Source organism: Bufo gargarizans, chromosome 2 (genome assembly GCF_014858855.1).
Source record: "Bufo gargarizans isolate SCDJY-AF-19 chromosome 2, ASM1485885v1, whole genome shotgun sequence".
NCBI classification, from domain to species: domain Eukaryota; kingdom Metazoa; phylum Chordata; class Amphibia; order Anura; family Bufonidae; genus Bufo; species Bufo gargarizans.
This window is the reverse complement of record NC_058081.1, coordinates 612,713,264-612,734,288: the sequence shown is the minus strand read 5'-3', so window position 1 is coordinate 612,734,288 and position 21,025 is coordinate 612,713,264. Positions and strand designations below refer to the sequence as shown.

Below are 21,025 nucleotides of genomic sequence, written 5' to 3'. Positions count from 1 at the left end.
AGTCTTTCTAATCAATCATTTCTTCTCTCCTGCTTTTCAATATCTTTAGCACTGTGAGTTCAGGATGCGTGGACACTACCACTGTTTAAGGTCCAACTGTTACTTTGTCACCAATATAACCACTAAGCTTCCATGGCATGTGAAGAAACATGAGAAGGCAGAACGAAGAGCAGCAAATGGCTTCAAATACTTCACCAAGAGAGAAGAATGTGGCAGGATGGGTAGGTATCAACTAAGCGGTAATCAGCCTTGTTTTAATGATATCTATAAACACCAGGTTGACTTAAAGAGGTTATCTAGGTTACAGATATTGATGACCCTATGTAATACAGTTTCCTCTGTACCGCAGCATGCCCCCTTCAAACAGCTGATCGGTGTGGGTACCGAGAGTCGAACAGCCCCCCCCCCCCCCCCCCCACAGATCTCATATTCATAACTTATCCTGAGAATAGGTCATCCATATCTGTAGCCTGGACATCACATTTAATGCAAATTGCCCGGGCCCTGATAAAGTAATACAAGCACTACCACTCACCTTCCCCGCCTGCTCCGATCCAGCGCTGCCACTCCTTCCCTTCCCTGGACTGCAGATAGTGTTGTATTGTTGTGGCTGCAGATATAACATCCCATAGACTGCTGCAGCCAATCAATGGCCTCAATGGTCTTGGGCCGTATACCGCTAAGGACAATGTATGGCTGCTGCAGTATAAGAAACATCACAGCTGCAACTACAACAATACGCCACTGGCTGTGGCATAGGCAGGGGAAGGAGCGGCAGTGCTGGATCGCAGCAGGCTGGGAAGGTTAGTGGAAGTGCTTTTAATATTGTTTTAGGGCCCAGGCAGTTTGCAGTAAAAAAACCCACAGACAACCTTTTTAAGATGGTTGCCTATCACAGCAAAAAAAGCAACTTTTGGAAAAGCCATAAAATAATAAAATCAGGATCACCTAATAGATGCAGTACTCCCCATAGGCTTTATGTATATGACTACAGCAATGGTGTCATGTCAACAACACATAATCGCTGTAGCCTAATGAGGCGATGGTGGCTCAGATAGTTAAATAATAACCCCCTTTAAATTAGGTGCTTAACATTAGAAAATACACTTGTACTTACAAACGTCATGGTTTCATTACTCCATTACCACCACTTCAATAGTAGCTTATGGTGGCTTGGAGCTAACTAAATGGCCATCCAAATACACACTGCAGCATCTGTAGACGTGAAGGGTGGCTGGAAGAACTTTAAAATCCTCCACTTGCTGGTTAAGTTCTTTCATATAGCTGTGTTTCGGATACAGTATGTCTGCTTACGCAGATATGTTATAAAACTGCTATAAAAGCAGTTCAGCAAATGTAGCTCCAAAGTGAATGTACAATTTTTACTTTCAATAGATTTTTATTGTCAGAGTAAATGCTCATGTCATAAAAATAAATTTTCCAGGCAATAAGGTGTCGAATGTACAATTTTTTATGCATTGTGCCAAAAAGTTAGGATAATTAATGACCTCTGGGACCCCACTGATTCCAAGCATTGGCGTTGCATTCCCCCAAGCTGATGGAGTAGCAGGTCCACTATGCACCCTGCTGCTACATTCATTTTCTATAGGACTGCTGGACAAAAGTAGAGTCCCATAGAGAATGTGTATGGTCTTGAGTACAGTGTGATATTTAATAGAACTGTTTTTCAGTCCGTCATTAAAGCCGGTTAGATAGCACTCCGTAACCATTACAACAGTCCTTCAACAACAAAAACTAATTGTTTTAAAATAAATGACAAAGAACTTGGAAATGTTAGTCAGCATGTAGCTTGAGTCCCTCGTTTTTCTTGGTTTTCTTGCATAACTAAAACCTTTGCAAACAAACAAAACAGAAGACCTCACCCTGTTAACTCATGAAGTATTTATGTCCCAGGTTAATAGTGGCTTGCAGTAACCACGGTGATCGGTATCAACATACATGAGCCAGTCCCGTGTCCTCTTACAGATGTCAGGAGACGGTTCTTTCTCTTATTTGCTCACCTTTTGGAGCTACAGGTGCCGGGCCAGCTTACAAAGTCAGGCAGTGCTGTCATGGTGACTGCAAGTCCTCACCTGCCAAACCCTCCACCTGTTTGTTCTGGTTGCTAGAGAAGCAACGGTCAGAAAATTGGAAGAAAGAACAACATATTTTATCATTCTGAATCTGTGAAACACTGGGCAGGCAGAGCAGATTGGAAAAAAAAAGTCATAAATACAAATGGGTCATGTATCAAATCCGGCATTTTATGAGGGTCTTTGATAGCCCCAAGCACACACATTGCCATAAATTAGGCGCATCCTCCGGCCGTCCATGCACCTAAACTGAAATCTACGTCAGTCCCTGACAGTGGTGAGGATGGCCTAAAAACATTGCGTATGCCTAAATTTAGGTGCACAGGCATTTAAAAAGTTACAAGAGGGGTCATGCAACTTTTTTTACTCCAGAAACTGATGTAAACCATCTTGATAGACGACCCCCAATGAATTTTCACATTTGACATATCAATCTGTAATATGATAGGTCAAGCTTTTAACATTTCTCCCTTCTTTCCTACCAGGATGCAAATACAATCAGGTGAATAGCCACTTCCATTGCATTCGAGACGGCTGTCAGTTTTCATTCCTCCTTAAACACCAGATGACATCACATGCCCGCAAGCACATGAGAAGAATGCTGGGAAAGAATTTTGACCGGGTACCTGGCCAGGTGAATCAAGAGAAAGACATATGAGACAGCTACTCATAAAACTTGTGGATGAATTGTTGTAGACCGGAATTGTGCAGCGCCCATAATCACACATACTTTAATCAGGTGCTGCTTTTTTTTTCCAGGTTGTATCCCATAATCCCATGGGTGGCAGCACAGCCCACAGTCCATCCTCTACAGAAAATCCTTCATCGTTCCATACCACAGCCCAAACCATGATGGATACAGAGACTGATGAGTGCATGGACTATACTGGTTTGGGCAGCCCCGGTGGGATGTCCTCTGAGTCCTCCAACCTTGATCGTAGTTGCTCAAGTACTCCAGTGGGCAATGAAAGTGCTGATGCAGGTAAGAAATGTTTAATCTTGTCATCTACTTAGGTTAGATAACTTGTATGGCCCATCAAAAGTAACCAGGGGACGTAATAGAACAGTTACCATGACATGAATTAAACATTCTTTCCTGTCGGTTTGTATTAGTCAAAGATATAGCCCCCTCCATTTCAAGGTTCATCCATACAGTCAAGTTTTGTTAGTCTGGATGTCCCTCTTCTGTTTAGTGTTTCATTTCATCTCATCATTTTCTCTCTTCGGCTTCTTGTTTGGTTCATTTTGTTCTGTTTCTTTTTTTCCTTTCTCTGTTTTGTTTTCCTGCTTCTTCACGCTCTCCAGGCTGCCTGGTCCCTTCTGCTTCTGACGACGCTCTCACCCACAATGCACCTCCAGCAGCGGCTATGCCTCATGCTCCTCCTTTTCCTCCCGCCTTGGTTAGGCCTCCCCTTTCTTCCCTACCGTTCCTGCTCTCTCCATCCTGTGTCTCATACTCCTTGATCACTGCCAGCCTTGGGGTCAGCAGGGGCATTGTGGTGCCAACAAGCAGCGCTCCAACTTTTACACCAGTTATAGCCATGCCAGCTCCAGCCAAAAGTGATGTTCCACTAGTACACGATGCAGCAGGTACCTTTCAGCTTTTTCCAAAATGAAAATTGAAATACAAGTGCAGGTGTGTCAGACCTCCAGATAGTTACACAGTGTCACTAGAATACAGAATTTGAACAAATACAACATTTGAACATTGACCAGTTTAGAATGATAATAATTGCTTTATATTTGTATGTGTTCTCCTTTTTGTATTATCACATGTACAATAAATACTTTAGGCTTTTTAGGCTGAGACTACACATATACTCCAATTTTAGCCATAGAGCTACAGCTAGCTTTCCAAAGGAACACACTATGGGGAAAAATGATCTCCCTGTGCCTGTTTTGGTGTTAAAAAAGGCTCAAACATTGGAGGTCATTTATTAAGATTGGTGTTTTAGATATCGGTCTTAATAACCATTATATTTGGTGGTGAATCCACCGAAGTTGTGAATAGGCACCAGCCTCTACATAACTTCGGTGCATCCAGCACTAGTTCTAAATGTAAGACATCTTCCTTGCTGGCTTACATTTAGACATTTTCTATGATGAATGAGACAGACCTGTCAGCCTGCCCCCTTCGCCGCCCACACAGCACCCACTTTTTTAGACCTGGCGCGAGCGGGGAGAAGTTGCAGATTGCGATGCAAATAACCTTTGCGTCGAAATCTGCTCCAGAAATATGCCTACTATAGGCTTTTTTCTGGATAATAAATAACCCCTATTGTGTCTGCAACTTTTTTTGTCGCAAGTGGACATTCTGCACATTCTGGCGAGGGAGGGAAGTGGGCAGGTACACCAAATTTGTCTGTTTTCAGGCACAAGGGACAGACAGAAATGTACAGCAACTCTGAGCTGCTGTAGATTTGATTCTGACGCATGGACAGCCAGAGTATGCACTTAATTAATGTCGACGCCTGCACTTCGTCATAAATTAGTTGCCTCCTCCGGCAGCGCAGGAGATTTCAAAGACCGGCATAAAACACCAGTCTTTGATAAATCTCCACCATTAAGTTGCATACAACGCCTGTGGCCTGCAGCTGTCACTTAATAGTTTCACTCAATCTTGTAGCACTACAGAATATCTAGATTTAGTCTTAATATGACTGAATTCAATTTTTGGGGTTGCGCCACTAATAACACTTATCCACAGGATAGGGGATGTGATATTAGTGGCATAACCCCTTTACAGAAGTTTTCTGAGTTCTTGATATTAATGACCATTTCTTGGAATATATCAATATCAGATGGTGCAGTGAATGGGAGATGAGCTGCAGTAACCTGGCAAGGCCAGTGCACAGTGGGCAGAGCCTTCTGCTTCCAGCTCCATCCACTGTGCAGCTGATCAATATCTAAAACTCAGACAATCCCTTTACATTTCAAAAAATAAAGGGGGGGGGGGGGCATTTATTATAAGGTATTTTTTTTTTTTATTCAGTTCTTGCTTCAGTTTTTCCCTCACCCCCACCTTTACAGCGGCTCTGTCACCCAGATCACCCCTATTAAACCAGGCACATAGCCTGGTAGGCGTGATCCTGCAGTTTAAAATGATACCTTCCTCCTCACTGTCGGCACCACAGTACCTTTATTTCTTTGCTGACAGTTTTGAGCACCAGGAGGCGGGCTTTTTCAGTATGAGCACCGCTATGCTAGCCCAAGTCAAAGTCATACTCTGGCGATGTCAATCAAGGGGCGGGGTGTGTGTATAGACGTCAGTAGGCGTTGCATAGCGGTGCTCATACTGAAAAAGCCCGCCCCTCCCGGTGCTCTAAATTGCCTGCCAGCAAAGGAATAAAAGTAGAATTTTACCAACAACCGTGGTACCCCTACCAGGTTAAATAGGGGTGATCTGGGTGACAGAGCCTCTTTAAGTGCATTACCAGCCAGCCCGATCCATATCAAAGCTTGGACAACACTGCACAATGCCTTCAGGATATTCAGATTTTTATACAAACAGTAATTTCTTCCCTTTAGAAGCCATGAGATACTACGCTTCAAGTCTTCACATACACAAGCCATTTTGCTACGGGTTTGATGCTTCAGGTGTTTTAACTAAGAATTTCCTAGCCATTGATTTTCACATTATAAGAACTAAACACATGATGCACAAAAAGAAAACTGACTTAAGATATAACTAACCCTCGGGACAGAATACTGCAAGAGTGTATGTAGTAAATATTCTGTTAATAAGAGTATAGTAAATTTGTGTAAGCACAATTTGACATTTCTGCCAGAAGTTAGCCATGTACATGCTTAGTGCGTTACATTTACTCCTCTAACAGCCTGTGGCTACTAAATAAAAGGATAATTGTGGTCTGAAGTTAGAGTGGTTTCACACATAGTGCTTTTAGGAAAATTGCTGCATTATTTCCCACGTTTTTCTAGTATTTTATTTTTTGAAATACATTTTTAAAATTTTAAATACATTTTTAAAACACTATAAGAAGGATCTTTGCTGAAAGTCAATACTAAAACGCAGTAAAAAGAATGCATTTTTTGTTTGCACTTTTTGATGAATTTGCATCTTTTAATGAATTTTTCAGGTCCATGAAGTTCTTTTCAAAACCTAATATGGATTAGATGTAGTTTTTATTGTTTTTCCAGGCATTCTGCTATAGTCTTCTCTATGGGACTTGGAAATCACACGTTAAGATTGTTGAAAATAAAAAAATATATATGTAAGAACACATGCAATTCATGGTGTTTCTTGCAAGACAAAAATAAAATGCCACAAAGATGTGTGAAGAAAGCCTAAAGGAAGTGGTTGCAACTATGTCTACTAAAGTTTATGCAACCAATAATTAGTATAAGTATAAGGTGCAACTTTGCACCTGAAATAATAATCCTCATTAAAAGCAAAATGTACATATTATACTTGTGCCCGTATAGACTGTCTTACATGGTGTATATTCTCTCTTCACAGGAAACACCATTACCATGCCAACAGCTACAGGAGCCAAAAAACGATTTTGGATCATTGAGGACATGTCACCTTTTGGCAAAAGGCGGAAGACTGCTTCTTCACGCAAAATGCTGGATGAAGGGATGATGTTGGAAGGATTCAGACGCTATGACCTGTATGAAGATTGTAAGGATACAGCATGCCAGTTTTCCCTGAAGGTGACTCACTACCACTGCACCAGAGAAAACTGTGGCTACAAATTCTGTGGGCGAACCCACATGTATAAGCATGCACAGCACCATGACAGGGTGGACAACCTTGTTCTTGATGACTTTAAACGTTTCAAATCCTCTCTTAGCTGCAACTTCCCTGACTGTCAGTTCTCTGGCAACAGCACACATTTTCACTGCTTGCGTTGTGGCTTCCGCTGCACTGACAGCACGAAGGTGACCGCTCACCGTAAGCACCATGGAAAGCAGGATGTCATCAGTGCTGCAGGCTTCTGTCAGTTTAGTTCCAGTGTTGACTGCGAGGTGCCTGAATGCAAGTACAAGCTGAAGTGCTCACACTTTCATTGCACTTATCCCAGCTGCAAGCACACTGTAGTGGGAATGTCTCAAATGGACTCGCATAAGCGTAAGCATGAGAAACAGGAAAGGGGGGACCTACCATCAGTTTCTCCTGGGCCAGAGGGCTCCACTCAATGTAGTGCTGATTATGACCTCCAAAATCCACCAGTGAACTTGGACAGCTCGCTGAATTTGAGCACAGACACTCACAGCTCCCTTCTGTTCCTGCAAAATGCTGCAGGGGTGGGCCTGAATGACTCCCTGGACCTTAGCAAGAAACCACACGATGGGGCTGAAAGTGTCCTTAGGGAAAACACTCAGATGGCCAGCTGTGGGGATGCTGATGATGACATGTCTCAGGATGAGGAAGAGGAGGATGAAGAAGAGGAGGGTGAAGAAATGAATGAAGATGAAGAGGAGGATGACGATGAGGAAGATTTGAATACCGATTCTGAGGATTCCTTGCCTGACGGTGAATGTTTATCAAAGAAAGACAACAAAGAACGTGCTGGGGATTCCACAAACCACTGTGATACCTCCAAAACTCCACTGAACCTCCAAACATCCTCCTAACTACACTTAGAACTGAATGTTTTATAAATATTCCCCTTTTTGAGGGCCTTACTCTACACACATACCCCCCTCCAACCCAAAAAAAAGCAAAAAAAAAAAAGACTTAAAGAACAAGTGAAGGAATAGGAACCTTAACAAAACAGCTTCTGCAACATTGGACTCAATCAAGTCATCAGTTACAAAGGACTCAAGGGGGCATTTGGCATTACTGCTATTCTGGCCTCCTCCGTTACAATCCATTTATACTGGTGCTTGAGAGCAGTAGGACAAAGGACATCAGTTTGACTCCTTGTGATATGAAGTCCTTGTATTAGCCCATTCATGAGTAGGAGGAGGGGGGTGAGGAGAAAAGGAAGTATAGTACTTTTACTCCTCTTTTATCATTATAACATAGGGGAAGTTCCTATATGCTTATGGAAAGGGAGGAGGTCAGATGGGCTGGGTTGGTGGGTATTTATTGACTAGCATTATCGGGCGCCCTGTGACGAGGCTCTCTCTCTCCTGTTCTTCCAGTTTCTCTCTGGGCTGCTCCTGGGAAGCTATTATTTTATAACTATTTATATAGAAAACTTTCCTCTGCACCAATCGCTCTGGTTTATTTATTTATTTTGCCATTGTTTTTGGTATAATGAAAATGGGACTTTTCTTACAAGAGCAGCCAGGGGAACCTCACATTAGTGGAGGATGCCTTCTGCCCTATAGGACACGCTGTTACTGCTTGCGAAAAGATTGGAAATATTATTGTGGGGTAGATGTGTCAAAAGAGGTAGGATTCCTGTAGCACATTCTGGAGAAAGCTCCATATCACTGCTCAGGGGCCAGCAAGGGCCACAACTGTAAAACACTGTTTAGCTCAGTTGTAGCACCTTCTAACAGCAAGTCCAGTGACCTCTTAATGGAAAACTTATCCGAGAGGTCACATTGAGGGTTAAGAGATTGCACCCCAGACCAAGCACAGGATGTCCTCTCTCTCAGGTAGGAAACTATTCAGTAAAAGAAACTCTTTTCATTAGGGCAAGTGCAGATGGATTGTTTTTAATGAGAAAAAAAATTTCTTTGCACTTAAAGAATCATTCTGCTTCCCTGCTCTCGTATTGGTCACTTAGATGAGTTCTTTTAGGCCCTTTATCCTGATTCAACAAGATTATCTGCCAAAGGATGCAGTGCTGAAGTGTTGAATTGATGAGGAGGATCTCCGATCAACATTGTGTGTTTATGAATCAGCCGTCAGTGAGATGCAATTATACATTTATAGAAAACACTACAGGCCTTTTCTCTCTAAGAGACACAGGTGATAGAGGCCCTAACCACCTTACCGAATCCTTCATATAGCCTTTGTACTCACCCTTAAAGCAGACTGCAAGAAGATTAGATGGGGAAAGCCTCAAGTGTTTGCAACAAGCGGTGTTGGAGCAACATATTCATTCTGATAAAAAATAAATAAATAAATGAAAAAGTTGTACAGTATTTTTTCTGTAAAGGTTATATATAGAACAAAAAGAAAAAAAAAAAGATAAAAAAAATTTAAAGTAAGCTTGCATATGGGGGCTGTTGGAGTGTCCGAGTGTCATCAGATGCAGACATCAGTCCCCAGACCCTGCTCTAATGCCTCTTATTCTTTGGTTTTTAGCTTCTGATTTCTTGAAGTCTTTAAGGTTGACTTCACTTTAGCACTGAAAAGCGTGATTCCGACTTTTAACTTGAATTTTATAGAAAACAAAATAACATTGTTCGGATAATATGGAGGATTGTAATCTTCAGATTGTTAATATAAGTTTGTAGTTATATATTTAATTTTGTGGGTTTCTCCCTCAATCAGTTACGTGTGTTTTCCCCCATTTATTTTATTTTATTGTAGTTATCTATGAGATGAGTATGGGAAATAAATGCCTCTCAATTTTTCTGCAGCTGAGCTGAACACCACTGTATTGTTGAAACAACAGCATCTCAAAAGTCAAGGTTAAAAACAAACTAGTTCTACTTGTGTACAGCCTCAGTGGTCTATGAGATCCTCTCTTTTCGGGTACACTTTTTTTCTTGTCCCTGTTTCCTCTTTTGCATGTAAGCATTAGTTGGACCTACAAAAAGATCAGGGCCAAAGGTAAAAGGAGAGGTTCTGTCCAAAAAACCACTACTAAGGACACTACAATCTCCAAACACATAATACCCTCAAAATAAAAAATAATTATCCTTAATGTAGCAAAAAGGGGACTAAAATAAGATGAATTAAAAAAAATGAATTGAAGAAACGATCAGGTTAGAGGTCTTCCTAAACCTGATATTGCACAGTAGGACGTAAGCCATCTCCAACTCATCTGCAAAATTATTGCGTCTTTTTTCTTTCTTTTTTTTTTTCTTTTAATTTTCTGTGGAAGTAAAACTACCGTCACCCTGGCTAATAACAGTTGGCTATCTATATCTAGATACTTTGTGTGTATATTGATATAGGTATAAGCATGTGTACATTTGTATATAATGAGGTATGTGATAGATATATATGTTATGTATATATGTATTACATACAGATATATACGTTTAACATTATTATTAATAAGCCAGGTAAGAATGAGTTCTTCCAAATACTTGAATTGGACTTTCCCGCATTGATAAGAACTGAATATTTTTCCACTTGAAGTTAGAGCTGTTAGAAATTTAATATATGTTTATTTATTTGATTTTTTTTGTTGCATGACTGATGCAAGGTTTGACATTTTCACTCAATAAAAACTGGAAAAAAAATAGATAATTTGTGTCCGTTGTCTTCGTACAGTTATGGGGCAATGGCTGAATGAAATTTGTCCTGACAAATCGGCGGTGAATCCCCAGCAAAATCCACATTATTTTATGCAGATTTTACCACAGAATGTACAGAGGATTCACAGCTTGCCCACTGGAGGGGTGAAATCTGCACTGTATCAAAATGTGTATGCTGCTGATTTGAAAATAATTTTTTTCATATATATAATTTCTGCTACATGTACAGTAGATGGTGTTTTCAGAACCCCAGCCATGTGTATTGTACTGTAATTTGCAATAGATTTTCCGCTGCCGTTCTTCCCAGTCTTAACCTAAAAGCATCTCCAAGCAGTACAGGTACTGTACCCATATATTGTATTTATTGTGCACAACACTGTTTTACAATAGATGGAAGATTATATCTGTATAATAAATATACAGTACATAGGAATTACACTGACTGACTTTGAAGGGGTTCTCTGCACCCAATTTTTTTTAATGCTTATTCAGTAACCCAAACTCTGCATAGTTATGCCTTGAGTACCTGTTTATCATGTCATTGCTTTCCTTCCCCTGTTCTCTGCCTCAGCTAATCTGGTCAGGATGCTTACATACAGAACTTCCTGTTTCCCTTAGCTTTTTTCTGTAATATTTCTCAGTACTTGCTCCACCTAACATGGAGAGATGAAGGAGGCGTGATTACTGCAGAGGGAACAGTGACAGGCGGCGCAAGCTCTGAGAATCATTACAGAGCAAAGCATGAAGGGTTTGGTTAGAAAAGCCAGCAGGAGGCGGTTATCATTCTGCCCAGATGAAATGATGCAAAGAACAGGGGAATCACAGAGCTGATAAAAAACAAAACAAAAAAAAACCCTGGTATTTGGGCATAAATATGCAGTGCTTGGGGTATTGAATGCGGATTTAAAAAAAACATCATTATAGGGCTGGAGAACCCCTTTAATTTATCACTTTTTTAGTAGGTGGTAAAGGTTCAGTTTTGCAGTAAACTGCCCATCAATGCCTCACACTGCCGTTCTAAACCCCCAAACCCTATAATGCTGCAAAAAGGCTTTCTAGTTGTTCTCTTTTACACAGGGCTGTGGAGTATGTTTTGTGTGGAATTAGCAGAATTGTGCCAACTTCGGCTTCAAAAGAAAAATATATACTTATGTATTAACCACTTCCCACATGTGGACATAATTGTATGTCCAGACTGCATGCAATTTACCACAATCGTGCGTACAGTTACGCTCGAACGGTTAACCAGGGCTGTGACAGAGACACTGAAGCAACTGGCAAGGGACCACTCTGATGGGAGCGATCTGAATTTTTAGTCTGTACAGACTAACCAATCAGAGCGTAGTTGTCCCAATAGTTCCAGTGTCTGGCTCTGAGCTCCACAGTTGGTTTGTGGAGGTCAGAGCCTGAAATCAGGTATGCCCTCTATGTGCCCAATGTAGCTCGACGTGAGCTCCATCACTGTGTGAAAATGACAGCGGCTCAGGAAGCAAGATGCCGCCCTCAGCAGTGGGTGTCAACTGTAACATACAGCTGACACTCTGCTGCAACGGCCAAGATTTGTGCTGGCATCAATCCCAGCCGTGTAACCCCTTACATGCCACGTTCAGTAGAGACCACTGATGTAAGGGGTTAACAGAGGGAGAGAGCTGCACTACAATGGCAGCACCCCGATAGCTGCCATGGAAGCTGGAGGCCTTACATAGGCCTCCAGGTTTGCCATGTACCCAAGCCTGACAGACTGTCAGAGACAGGGTCTGATCAAGCTGAATGTCACTGTACAAATGAAAGTACTATACTCTGCAATAGATTACTATTGCAGAGTATAGTACAGACATCAGGCGCCACTGGTTCTCAAAGAACCAAGTGGGGCTTAAAACATTTATGTGTAGTTTATTTTATTCTTTAATCAATTATAAATGAGTAGATATGGGAAAAAGCAATTTTTTTTTTTCATTTACACTTTTATAACATTTATTTTTTCCCTTTTTTTACACTTTTTTGTGTAAAAAACAAAAGGGAAAAAATAAATGTTATAAAAATGTAAATGAAAAAAAATTGCTTTTTCCCATATCTACTCATTTATAATTGATTAAAAAATAAAATAAACTACACATCATTTGTATTGCTGCGTCTGTATGGACCTGATATCGAAAAGGAACACGGTAAAAACAATGACAGAATAGCTATTTTTGTCAACTCACCTCCCCAAAAAATGTGTATTGCAAAATGGTACCAATAAAAACAACAGCCAGTCCAGCAAAAAACAAGCCCCCACAAAGCTACGTTGGCAGAAAAAATCAAATGTGATGGATGTTAGTATATGGTGATGCAAAATATTACTTATTTTCAATAAAAAAGTAATTTTATGGAGCAATTGTAAAACATGAAAAAAGTATATACATTTAGTAACACCATAGCCGTATTGAACCACAGAACAAAGTTATATCATATATACTGCATATATACTGCATTGAGAACCCAAAAGATGGTATAAAAAGTGATCAAAAAGACATACAGTCATATTAAAGATGATGAAGGTGCCTTATTGATGTGTATTGTACAGTTATTGTATGTTTTCATGTCTCGATGCACGTGTGAACTGCTATGTATATCTCATTTATGTGCACCGCCTGTCGGCGGTTATTCAGAAATGTTCATACAATTGGAACTTTTACCTCGATGCTGTATTATTTGTTTTTGCTTTCAATAAAAAGAAATTTGAAAGAAAAAGACATACAGTCAGGTTCATAAATTTAGGGACATCGACACAATTCTAACATTTTTGGCACTATACATCACCACAATGGATTTGAAATGAAACTAACAAGATGTGTTTTAACTGCAGACTGTCAGCTTTAATTTGAGGGTATTTACATCCAAATCAGGTGAACGGTGTAGGAATTACAACAGTTTGCATATGTGCCTCCCACTTGTTAAGGGGGCAAAAGTAATGGGACAGAAAAATTATTGCTTGTTCTCGGGGCATTTTCCCTTCAGTTTTGTCTTCAGCAAGTGAAATGTATGCTCAATCGGATTCAGGTCAGGTGATTGACTTGGCCATTGCATAACATTCCACTTCTTTCCCTTAAAAAACTCTTCGGTTGCTTTTGCAGTATGCTTTGGGTCATTGGCCATCTGCACTGTGAAGCGCCGTCCAATCAGACCTGAAGCATTTGGCTGAATATGAGCAGATAATATTGCCCCAAACACTTCAGAATTCATCTTGCTGATTTTGTCAGCAGTCACATCATCAATAAATACAAGACAACCAGTTCCATTGGCAGCCATACATGCCCACGCCATGACACTACCACCACCATGCTTCACTGATGAGGTGGTATGCTTAGGATCATGAGCATTTCCTTTCCTTCTCCATACTTTTCTTTTCCCATCACTCTGGTACAAGTTGATCTTGGTCTCATCTGTCCATAGGATGTTGTTCCAGAACCGTGAAGGCTTTGTTTTCTTCACCAGGGAGAAAATTCTTCGGTCATCTACAACAGTTGTTTTCCGTGGTCTACCGGGTCTTTTGGTGTTGCTGAGCTCACCGGTGCGTTCCTTTTTTTTTTAAAGAATGTTCCAAACTGTTGTTTTGGCCATGTCTAATGTTTTTGCTATCTCTCTGATGGGGTTGTTTTGTTTTTTCAGCCTATTGATGGCTTGCTTCACTGATAGTGACAGCTCTTTGGATCTCATCTTGAGAGTTGACAGCAACAGATTCCAAATGCAAATAGAACGCTTGAAATGACCTCTGGACCTTTTATCTGCTCATTGAAATTGGGATAATAACACACACCTGGCCATGGAACAGCTGAGAAGCCAATTGTCCCATTACCTTTGGTCCCTCAACAAGTGGGAGGCACATATGCAAACTGTTGTAATTCCTACACTGTTCACCTGATTTGGATGTAAATACCCTCAAATTAAAGCTGACAGTCTGCAGTTAAAGCAGATCTTGTATGTTTCATTTCAAATCCATTGTGGTGGTGTATAGAGCCAAAAATTTTAGAATTGTGTCGATGTCCCAATATTCATGGGCCTGACTGTATGTACCCCTATAATGGTACCAACAAAAACTACAGCCCGTCCTGCAAAAATGAAGACCTTGTAGTTACATTGGTAAAAAAAAATAAAAAATGCTATGGATGTTAGTATAGGACAATGCAAAATATAACTTATTTTGAATAAAAAGTGATATTATGCTGCAAACATAGTAAAAAAAATATATACATTTCTATAACCGTATTGACCCACTGAATAAAATGATCATATGTACCGCCTGAGGAACTCTATAAAAAAATAAGAATAAAAAACACTACCTGAATTGCAATTTTTGCCCAGATCACCTCCTAAAAAGGTATAAAAAGTGACCAAAAAGTAATTTGTACCCCAAAATGGTATAAAAAAATACTACAGTTTGTCCTGCAACAAAGAAGCCCTCAAACAGCTCCGTTAACAAAAAAATAAAACTGTTATGGCCCCTCAAAACAATTTCAGCAAATTCCAGGTAAAAAAATCCCAATGTGTTCCTTCCCTTCTGAATGCTGCCATGACCCCTAACAGCAGTTTACAACGACATATGGGGTGTTGCCGTATTCCGGAAATAGGCATAAGAAATTGTGGGGTGTTTTTTATTTCCTATTACACCTTGTGAAAATTAAAAAATTTGGGTTAAAGAACCTTTTTATTGGAAATAAAGTGGAAGTTTTCATTTTTACAGCCAAGTGTTTCTAAATTCTCTGAAATGCTTGTTGGGTCAAAGCATTCACTTCGATTAATTCCTTGAGGGTCACTTTTTGGGAGTTTCTCTTCTACGGGTACGTCAGAGTCTCTTTAAATGTGACATGAAACAATCATTCCAGTAAAATCTACCCTCCAAAAACAATATTGCACTCCTTTCCTTCCCAGCCCTGCCGTGTGCCCAGGAAAAAAATTACGACCACAAATAGGGTGTTTCAGTAAACTGCAGAATCAGCATAACATATATATATTGAGGTCTGTTTTGCCGTTAACCATTGCTTTGTTACAGGAAAAATGGATTAAAGCAGTAAATCTGCGCACAAAAAAAGAAATTTTTTAACTTAACCTCCATTTTGCTGTGGAACACATAAAGGGTTAAAAAAAGTTTGTAAAATCAGTTTTGAATAATTTTCACTATTTTGTGAAGAATCACTATTTGTCTTAAACAATAATATGCAAAATAGTTGTGGAGCCCCAGTTATTATGGGTCTTCAACACAGTGATAGCCAGATATCCCTCAAAGGAAGGAAAACCGCGCAAAGGGGTGTCCCCATCACCAAATCCACCATATTAAGTGGCCTCTATGTCAAGATCCCGCTCTTTTACAAGCTTTAAGGATGTGACGGGGAAGACCTAAGCCAGTTATCCATCCACAGACAGCTGTTTCGGGGTGTTGCCCCTCATCAGTGTGGAGTAGGATTCTGGCTAACCGGGAGCAATGCGTTGGAGACTACTCAAACAAAACAACTCCCGGTTAGCCAGAATCCTACTCCACACTGATGAGGGGCAACACCCCGAAACAGCTGTCTGTGGATGGATAACTGGCTTAGGTCTTCCCCGTCACATCCTTAAAGCTTGTAAAAGAGCGGAGTCTTGACATAGGGGCCACTTAATATGGTGGATTTGGTGATCTCTGTAATGGGGACACCCCTTTGCTTGGTTTTCCTTCCTTTGAGGGATATCTGGCTATCACTGTGTTGAAGACCCATAACTGGGGCTCCACAACTATTTTGTATATTACTGTTTCCCAGGGAGCTTTGCACTTTGGATTGCTATGTCGAGACTCTTAAATGAGGCTCCACAGTGTTTTCTGTAGCTGGTCTCCCTAAGATCAGCCATTGTTTTATTTGTCTTAAAAGCAGAGTAATTCAAATTTAGAAAATGTTTCAAAATTTTCAGTACATTTTGGATTCTATTTTATATATAAAGGTAAAATGTATCAACTCAAATTCACCACTAACATGACATACAATGTGTTGTCTGGGCTTTTACTATTGATGACCTATCCTCAGGATAAGGCCTCATGCACACGACTGTTGTTGTGGTCCGCATCCGAGCCGCAGTTTTTGTGGCTCGGGTGCGGACCCATTCACACGAAGTGCTGTCCGCATCCGTTGCTCCGCCCAAAAAATATGTCCTATTCTTGTCCGTTTTGCGGACAAGAATAGGCATTTCTACAATAGGCCACCTGTTCCGTTCCATAAATTTGCAGACCGCTAAAAAATTGAATGGTCATGTGCATGAGGCCTAAATCATCAATATCAGATCAGTGGGGGTCCAACTCCCGGCACCAATGGCAATCAGCTATATGAGGAGACGCGGCACGCAGTGTGCACATGCCGTCTCCTTTCTCTCTTCCAGTCCACTGCTGCTGTCTATGGCCTTTGGCATATACAGCAGCGGTGAACAGAAAGAGAGAGACGGGAGACTGCACGTGCTCACTGCGCGCGCCGTCTTCTCATACAGCTGATCGGCAGGGTTCCCGGGTGTCAGACCTCCGCCGATCTGAGGATATGTCATCAATAGTAAAAGGTGCTTGGGTTCAGTTTATTAGAGTATGGCTACACAGTGAAGTTTTTTGATGCATTTGAAAGCCAAAATCAAGTTTGGATCATAAAAGGAGAAAAGGTATTAAGGACAAATACTAATTCTCCTCTTTTTTTATTTTTTATTATCCATTCTTGGTTTTGGCTTTATAACCTGCATTAAGAAACCTGAACTTGTGGCAGTACCTTTACAATCCAATCTGAACTCTACTTTCCCATGTGTCTGCAGTCTCATATACTTTTTTACCACTTGCATGAGCCACCTCTCTGGCGTCTGTATTCCCACTGTAACTGGGGAAAATATGCAGCAAAATCAGCAATAAATAAATAAAAAATAATATTCTCCAAAGGTCGTATATGACCTTATGGAGGCACAAAATGTAAAATGAAAAAAATAAATATATAAAGACGCAAAAAAAAAAAGGCCACTGCACGCTATACCACAGCCTCTAGCCCTGCATCTAGCCACCACAACCCATAAATCCTATATGTCAAAATGACCATTATAGGAAGAGGACATAAAAAATATTTTAGTTGCAGCTTGTGTTATTAACAAAACAAAAAATTTAAAAAGTGAAAAACAGACTATTTTCCCCTTTTTTATAAAAAAAATACCCAAAAATTATATAATAATAAAGTCCCACGTATAACCAAAAAAAGGTGCAAAAAGTATTTACATAACCAAACAAAGCTTTCAAAGATGCATTTACTAAACAAATTTAAAATGTGCCTGGTCAGGAAGGGAGGTAAATGGTCTGGTCTTCCACTGGTTAATTCAGTTTATTTATATTTTTTCCTAACCACATGCGTACAAAAACCAATCTATAGTCAAGAAGCAATAGCATGTAGTAGCAGGGTAGTCATCAGTGACAGGGAGGGCATGAGGCTGAAAGGGTAGCATGCCATACTCAGATCCACCAACCAAGAACTCTCCAGATCTACAGTGTTCTCTGACACTCACCACAGGGACCATACCTTAGAAAATTTTACATGGCATCTGTTGTTCTGATACAGAACCTTTTCATAAGGGAGATTATTGTTTATGAGAGACTTCCACTGACATAGACATAGGAGGAATATCAGCCACCCAGCAAAGGGCAATTGGCTTTCGTTGCCATAAACAGAGAATTCCAAAAGGGATATCTTCTAAAGGTGAGATCACTGTATATCATTTGCTACTGCAAGCAGGCAGGGGATCCAGAGGAAGGGTGGTAGCCAAAATACACTTTAAACGGTTAAGAATATCTAACATTCCAAATATTAGCAATGACATACCTTAGCTAAATGTTAGCCAAAACCTCTGGTCATCTAATGCAGTGTTCCTCAACTCCAGTCCCACTTGTCGGTCATGATTTGAGAATATTCCACAGAATGAATACCCGTGTTAAGTCCTGATGCATGGACACTAATTATATCACCCACTCAATACTAAGGAAATATTGAAAACATGACCAGCAGGTGGGCCCTTAGGAATAGAGTTGAGGAATACTGATCTAATGTGCATGGTGGCTTCCTAACTCTCCCCCAACATCTGGATGGATAGTTGGATCTTGCTTTTGGGATGATAAGTCAAGGTTGTCTGGCAGTGGCTTTCTTCCCCATGCAGAGCACATGCATACTACATCAAGGGGTCTGGAGGGGTAAGAAGAGGTATTCTAGCTGTCATTCCAACAGTTATCTAATGTGTATGTACAGACTAACATGGCAGCTACGGGTGAAACTTGAAAAATTTGAATATTGTGCAAAGTTAATTTATTTCAGTAGTGCAACTAAAAAGCTGAAACGAATATATGAGATAGACTCATTACATGCAAAGCGAGATATTTCAAGCCTTTATTTGTTATAATTTGGATGATTATGGCTTACAGCTTATGAAAACCCCAAAGTCACAATCACAGGTACCATTTGCTCAGGGGGTATGAATTAATTAGCTGACTAGAGTGTGACACTTTGAGCCTAGAATATTGAACCTTTTCAAAATATTCTAATTTTAAGCTGTATTAATGCAATTCTTTTTAAGTTGCATTACTGAAATAAATGGACTTTTGCACAATATTCAAATTTTTTAAGTTTCACCTGTAAGTCCGTTGGATCACCCATAATGATACATACTCCACTTAACTGGGCACATGTTAACTTCCATACAGAGAGGTGGATAAGAACTTATCATCCAGGGAAACAAAGCACTGGACAGAATAGAAATTCCAGTCTGACAGTCCACATACACATTAGATTATCAGGAACAGCTACAGGGGAAATGTAGTACTAGATATGTATGGACCACGTCTGCCAGAGTGACAGCCTCTGCTTGTTAGCAGCTCTCTACTCTGAAAGGTTCCAAGAAGACAATGCATCATGAAACCAAGACACCCTCTTTAAGGTTTCTTTCCTTGTGCTATATATATGCTTATTGGATAAGTGTATGCAGACCCATAATATACATTTCTGACAGAAAGCCTGAAATTTACAGTGATCACTCAAGATACAATGACCTCAGGATACAATACTTTCATCATACAATGGTCTTTCCAATATACAGTACAATGCCTGAGACTCAGATCCAACCAGTTGACATTTCTCTTGTAAAATATCTGTATTGGGTATACATTTGCTCTTCTTTACAGTACAGTGCGGTACTTCTGTACTGCCCCCTGTCTGTGACGGGATGAGCTGCTCTTTTGGATGTCAAGTGGGGGTGGCTCAGTTTTACTTTTCTGGTACACTGTGTACTGTACAGGACCCTCAAAAAGTTCCTGTCCTTATCATAGAAAGTGATATACAGCTTCCAGCAGCTATTCCTGACTATTCATGACTTGCTATATATGTCTCAGTTATCTACTTATTTTTTATTAAATCTTCATTTTCTCTTATTTGGGAATGAAATTTTGAGGCATGGAAACAATTAATAGTTCTCCATAGGTTTATGAACTCAACAATGCTTTCAACATACAATGGTAGCCCCAGAACCAATTACATTTTAACTTGAGGGAGCACTGTAGAAGGTTTAGAACTACTTCAGAGGCCATGCCTGGAAAGACAGTAACTTATCGCTTGTTTGTGGCATTAGGACTTTACTGCTTGTGGAAAGGGTATATTGCTTCACCACCCACCACACTTAGTGTACGTAAAGTAAGGCTCAGAGAGGATAACTACCATCTCTGCTGCTGCCTATACACAGTGTTACAGGAAAATATGGATCTCAGCCAGAACCTCAGCCTGATGACCACACAAATATGCCTAATAATTGGATATAGTGTATATTGATATCCAGTGGTACACACCCATTCAGTGTTATCAGTATGGCCAGTAGCCATTTGGTCATTGTGTGCCTTGTTAGCATCTCAAAGGCTGGAAGGGCACATGGGTGGAGTCCATATAGGTGACATGAAACTTGGGAGTCACTCTCTCTCTTCCTGCCAGCCCCTTGGACCAACAGCACTTTAGGAACATGCTAAGTTATATGTCTGGTTATGTGTGTACGTATATAAGTATAATATCTCAGTAGACTTTATATGTGTACATATAGATATTTGTAGTCCGCGATTGTATTGCCAGTAGATTATATATGCTGTTTATGCATGAGTCACTATATGTACATGTACTAATGGTCAGGTACTGGATGTGAGTTGGGTAGAAGAGTAGATCCAGTAGACGGTATATTGGTGGACTCTGGATATACATTATATACATACACATTATTAGCCACATTTGTTTAGCATCCAGGGAGGGCAGGAACGGAGGCAGCTGTGTGTGGTGGTGTCGTCTATGTATTGTCTTATTTGTAGGGTCTGTATCTTTATGTATAATGTTCATTGCTTTGTCATCTCTATGTTATCAGTAAACTATTTTTATATATAAGTATCTGCGAGGGTTGTATGTTACTCCTGGGGTATATGAAGGACTGGAAGAGGTGTAATTATACACAGAATAAGCGGGTTATATAAGAAACAAAGACAACAGTGTAGGAACGGAATAAAAGGGACGGAACAGGATACAAGAACATGGTGTGCT

The 21,025-nt window shown here is 40.3% G+C and overlaps 1 protein-coding gene across 10 annotated transcripts in view; it reads left to right on the top strand.

Moving 5' to 3' along the window:
* CASZ1 (castor zinc finger 1) overlaps window positions 1-10,071 on the top strand; it is a 237,335-nt gene extending 227,264 nt beyond the window's left edge. For 7 of the 10 annotated variants that reach the window (XM_044282072.1, XM_044282074.1, XM_044282073.1 and 4 more), the window contains 5 exons: window positions 50-221; window positions 2,579-2,727; window positions 2,853-3,075; window positions 3,399-3,683; window positions 6,571-10,071. In XM_044282072.1, the coding sequence (XP_044138007.1) occupies window positions 50-221; window positions 2,579-2,727; window positions 2,853-3,075; window positions 3,399-3,683; window positions 6,571-7,691 (1,950 nt within the window). In that variant the 3' untranslated portion in view covers window positions 7,692-10,071. The remainder of the gene's footprint in view (window positions 1-49; window positions 222-2,578; window positions 2,728-2,852; window positions 3,076-3,398; window positions 3,684-6,570) is intronic. The other 3 variants (XM_044282078.1, XM_044282077.1, XM_044282076.1) reach the window with 2 other exon arrangements.
* The last annotated feature ends 10,954 nt before the right edge of the window (window positions 10,072-21,025 follow it).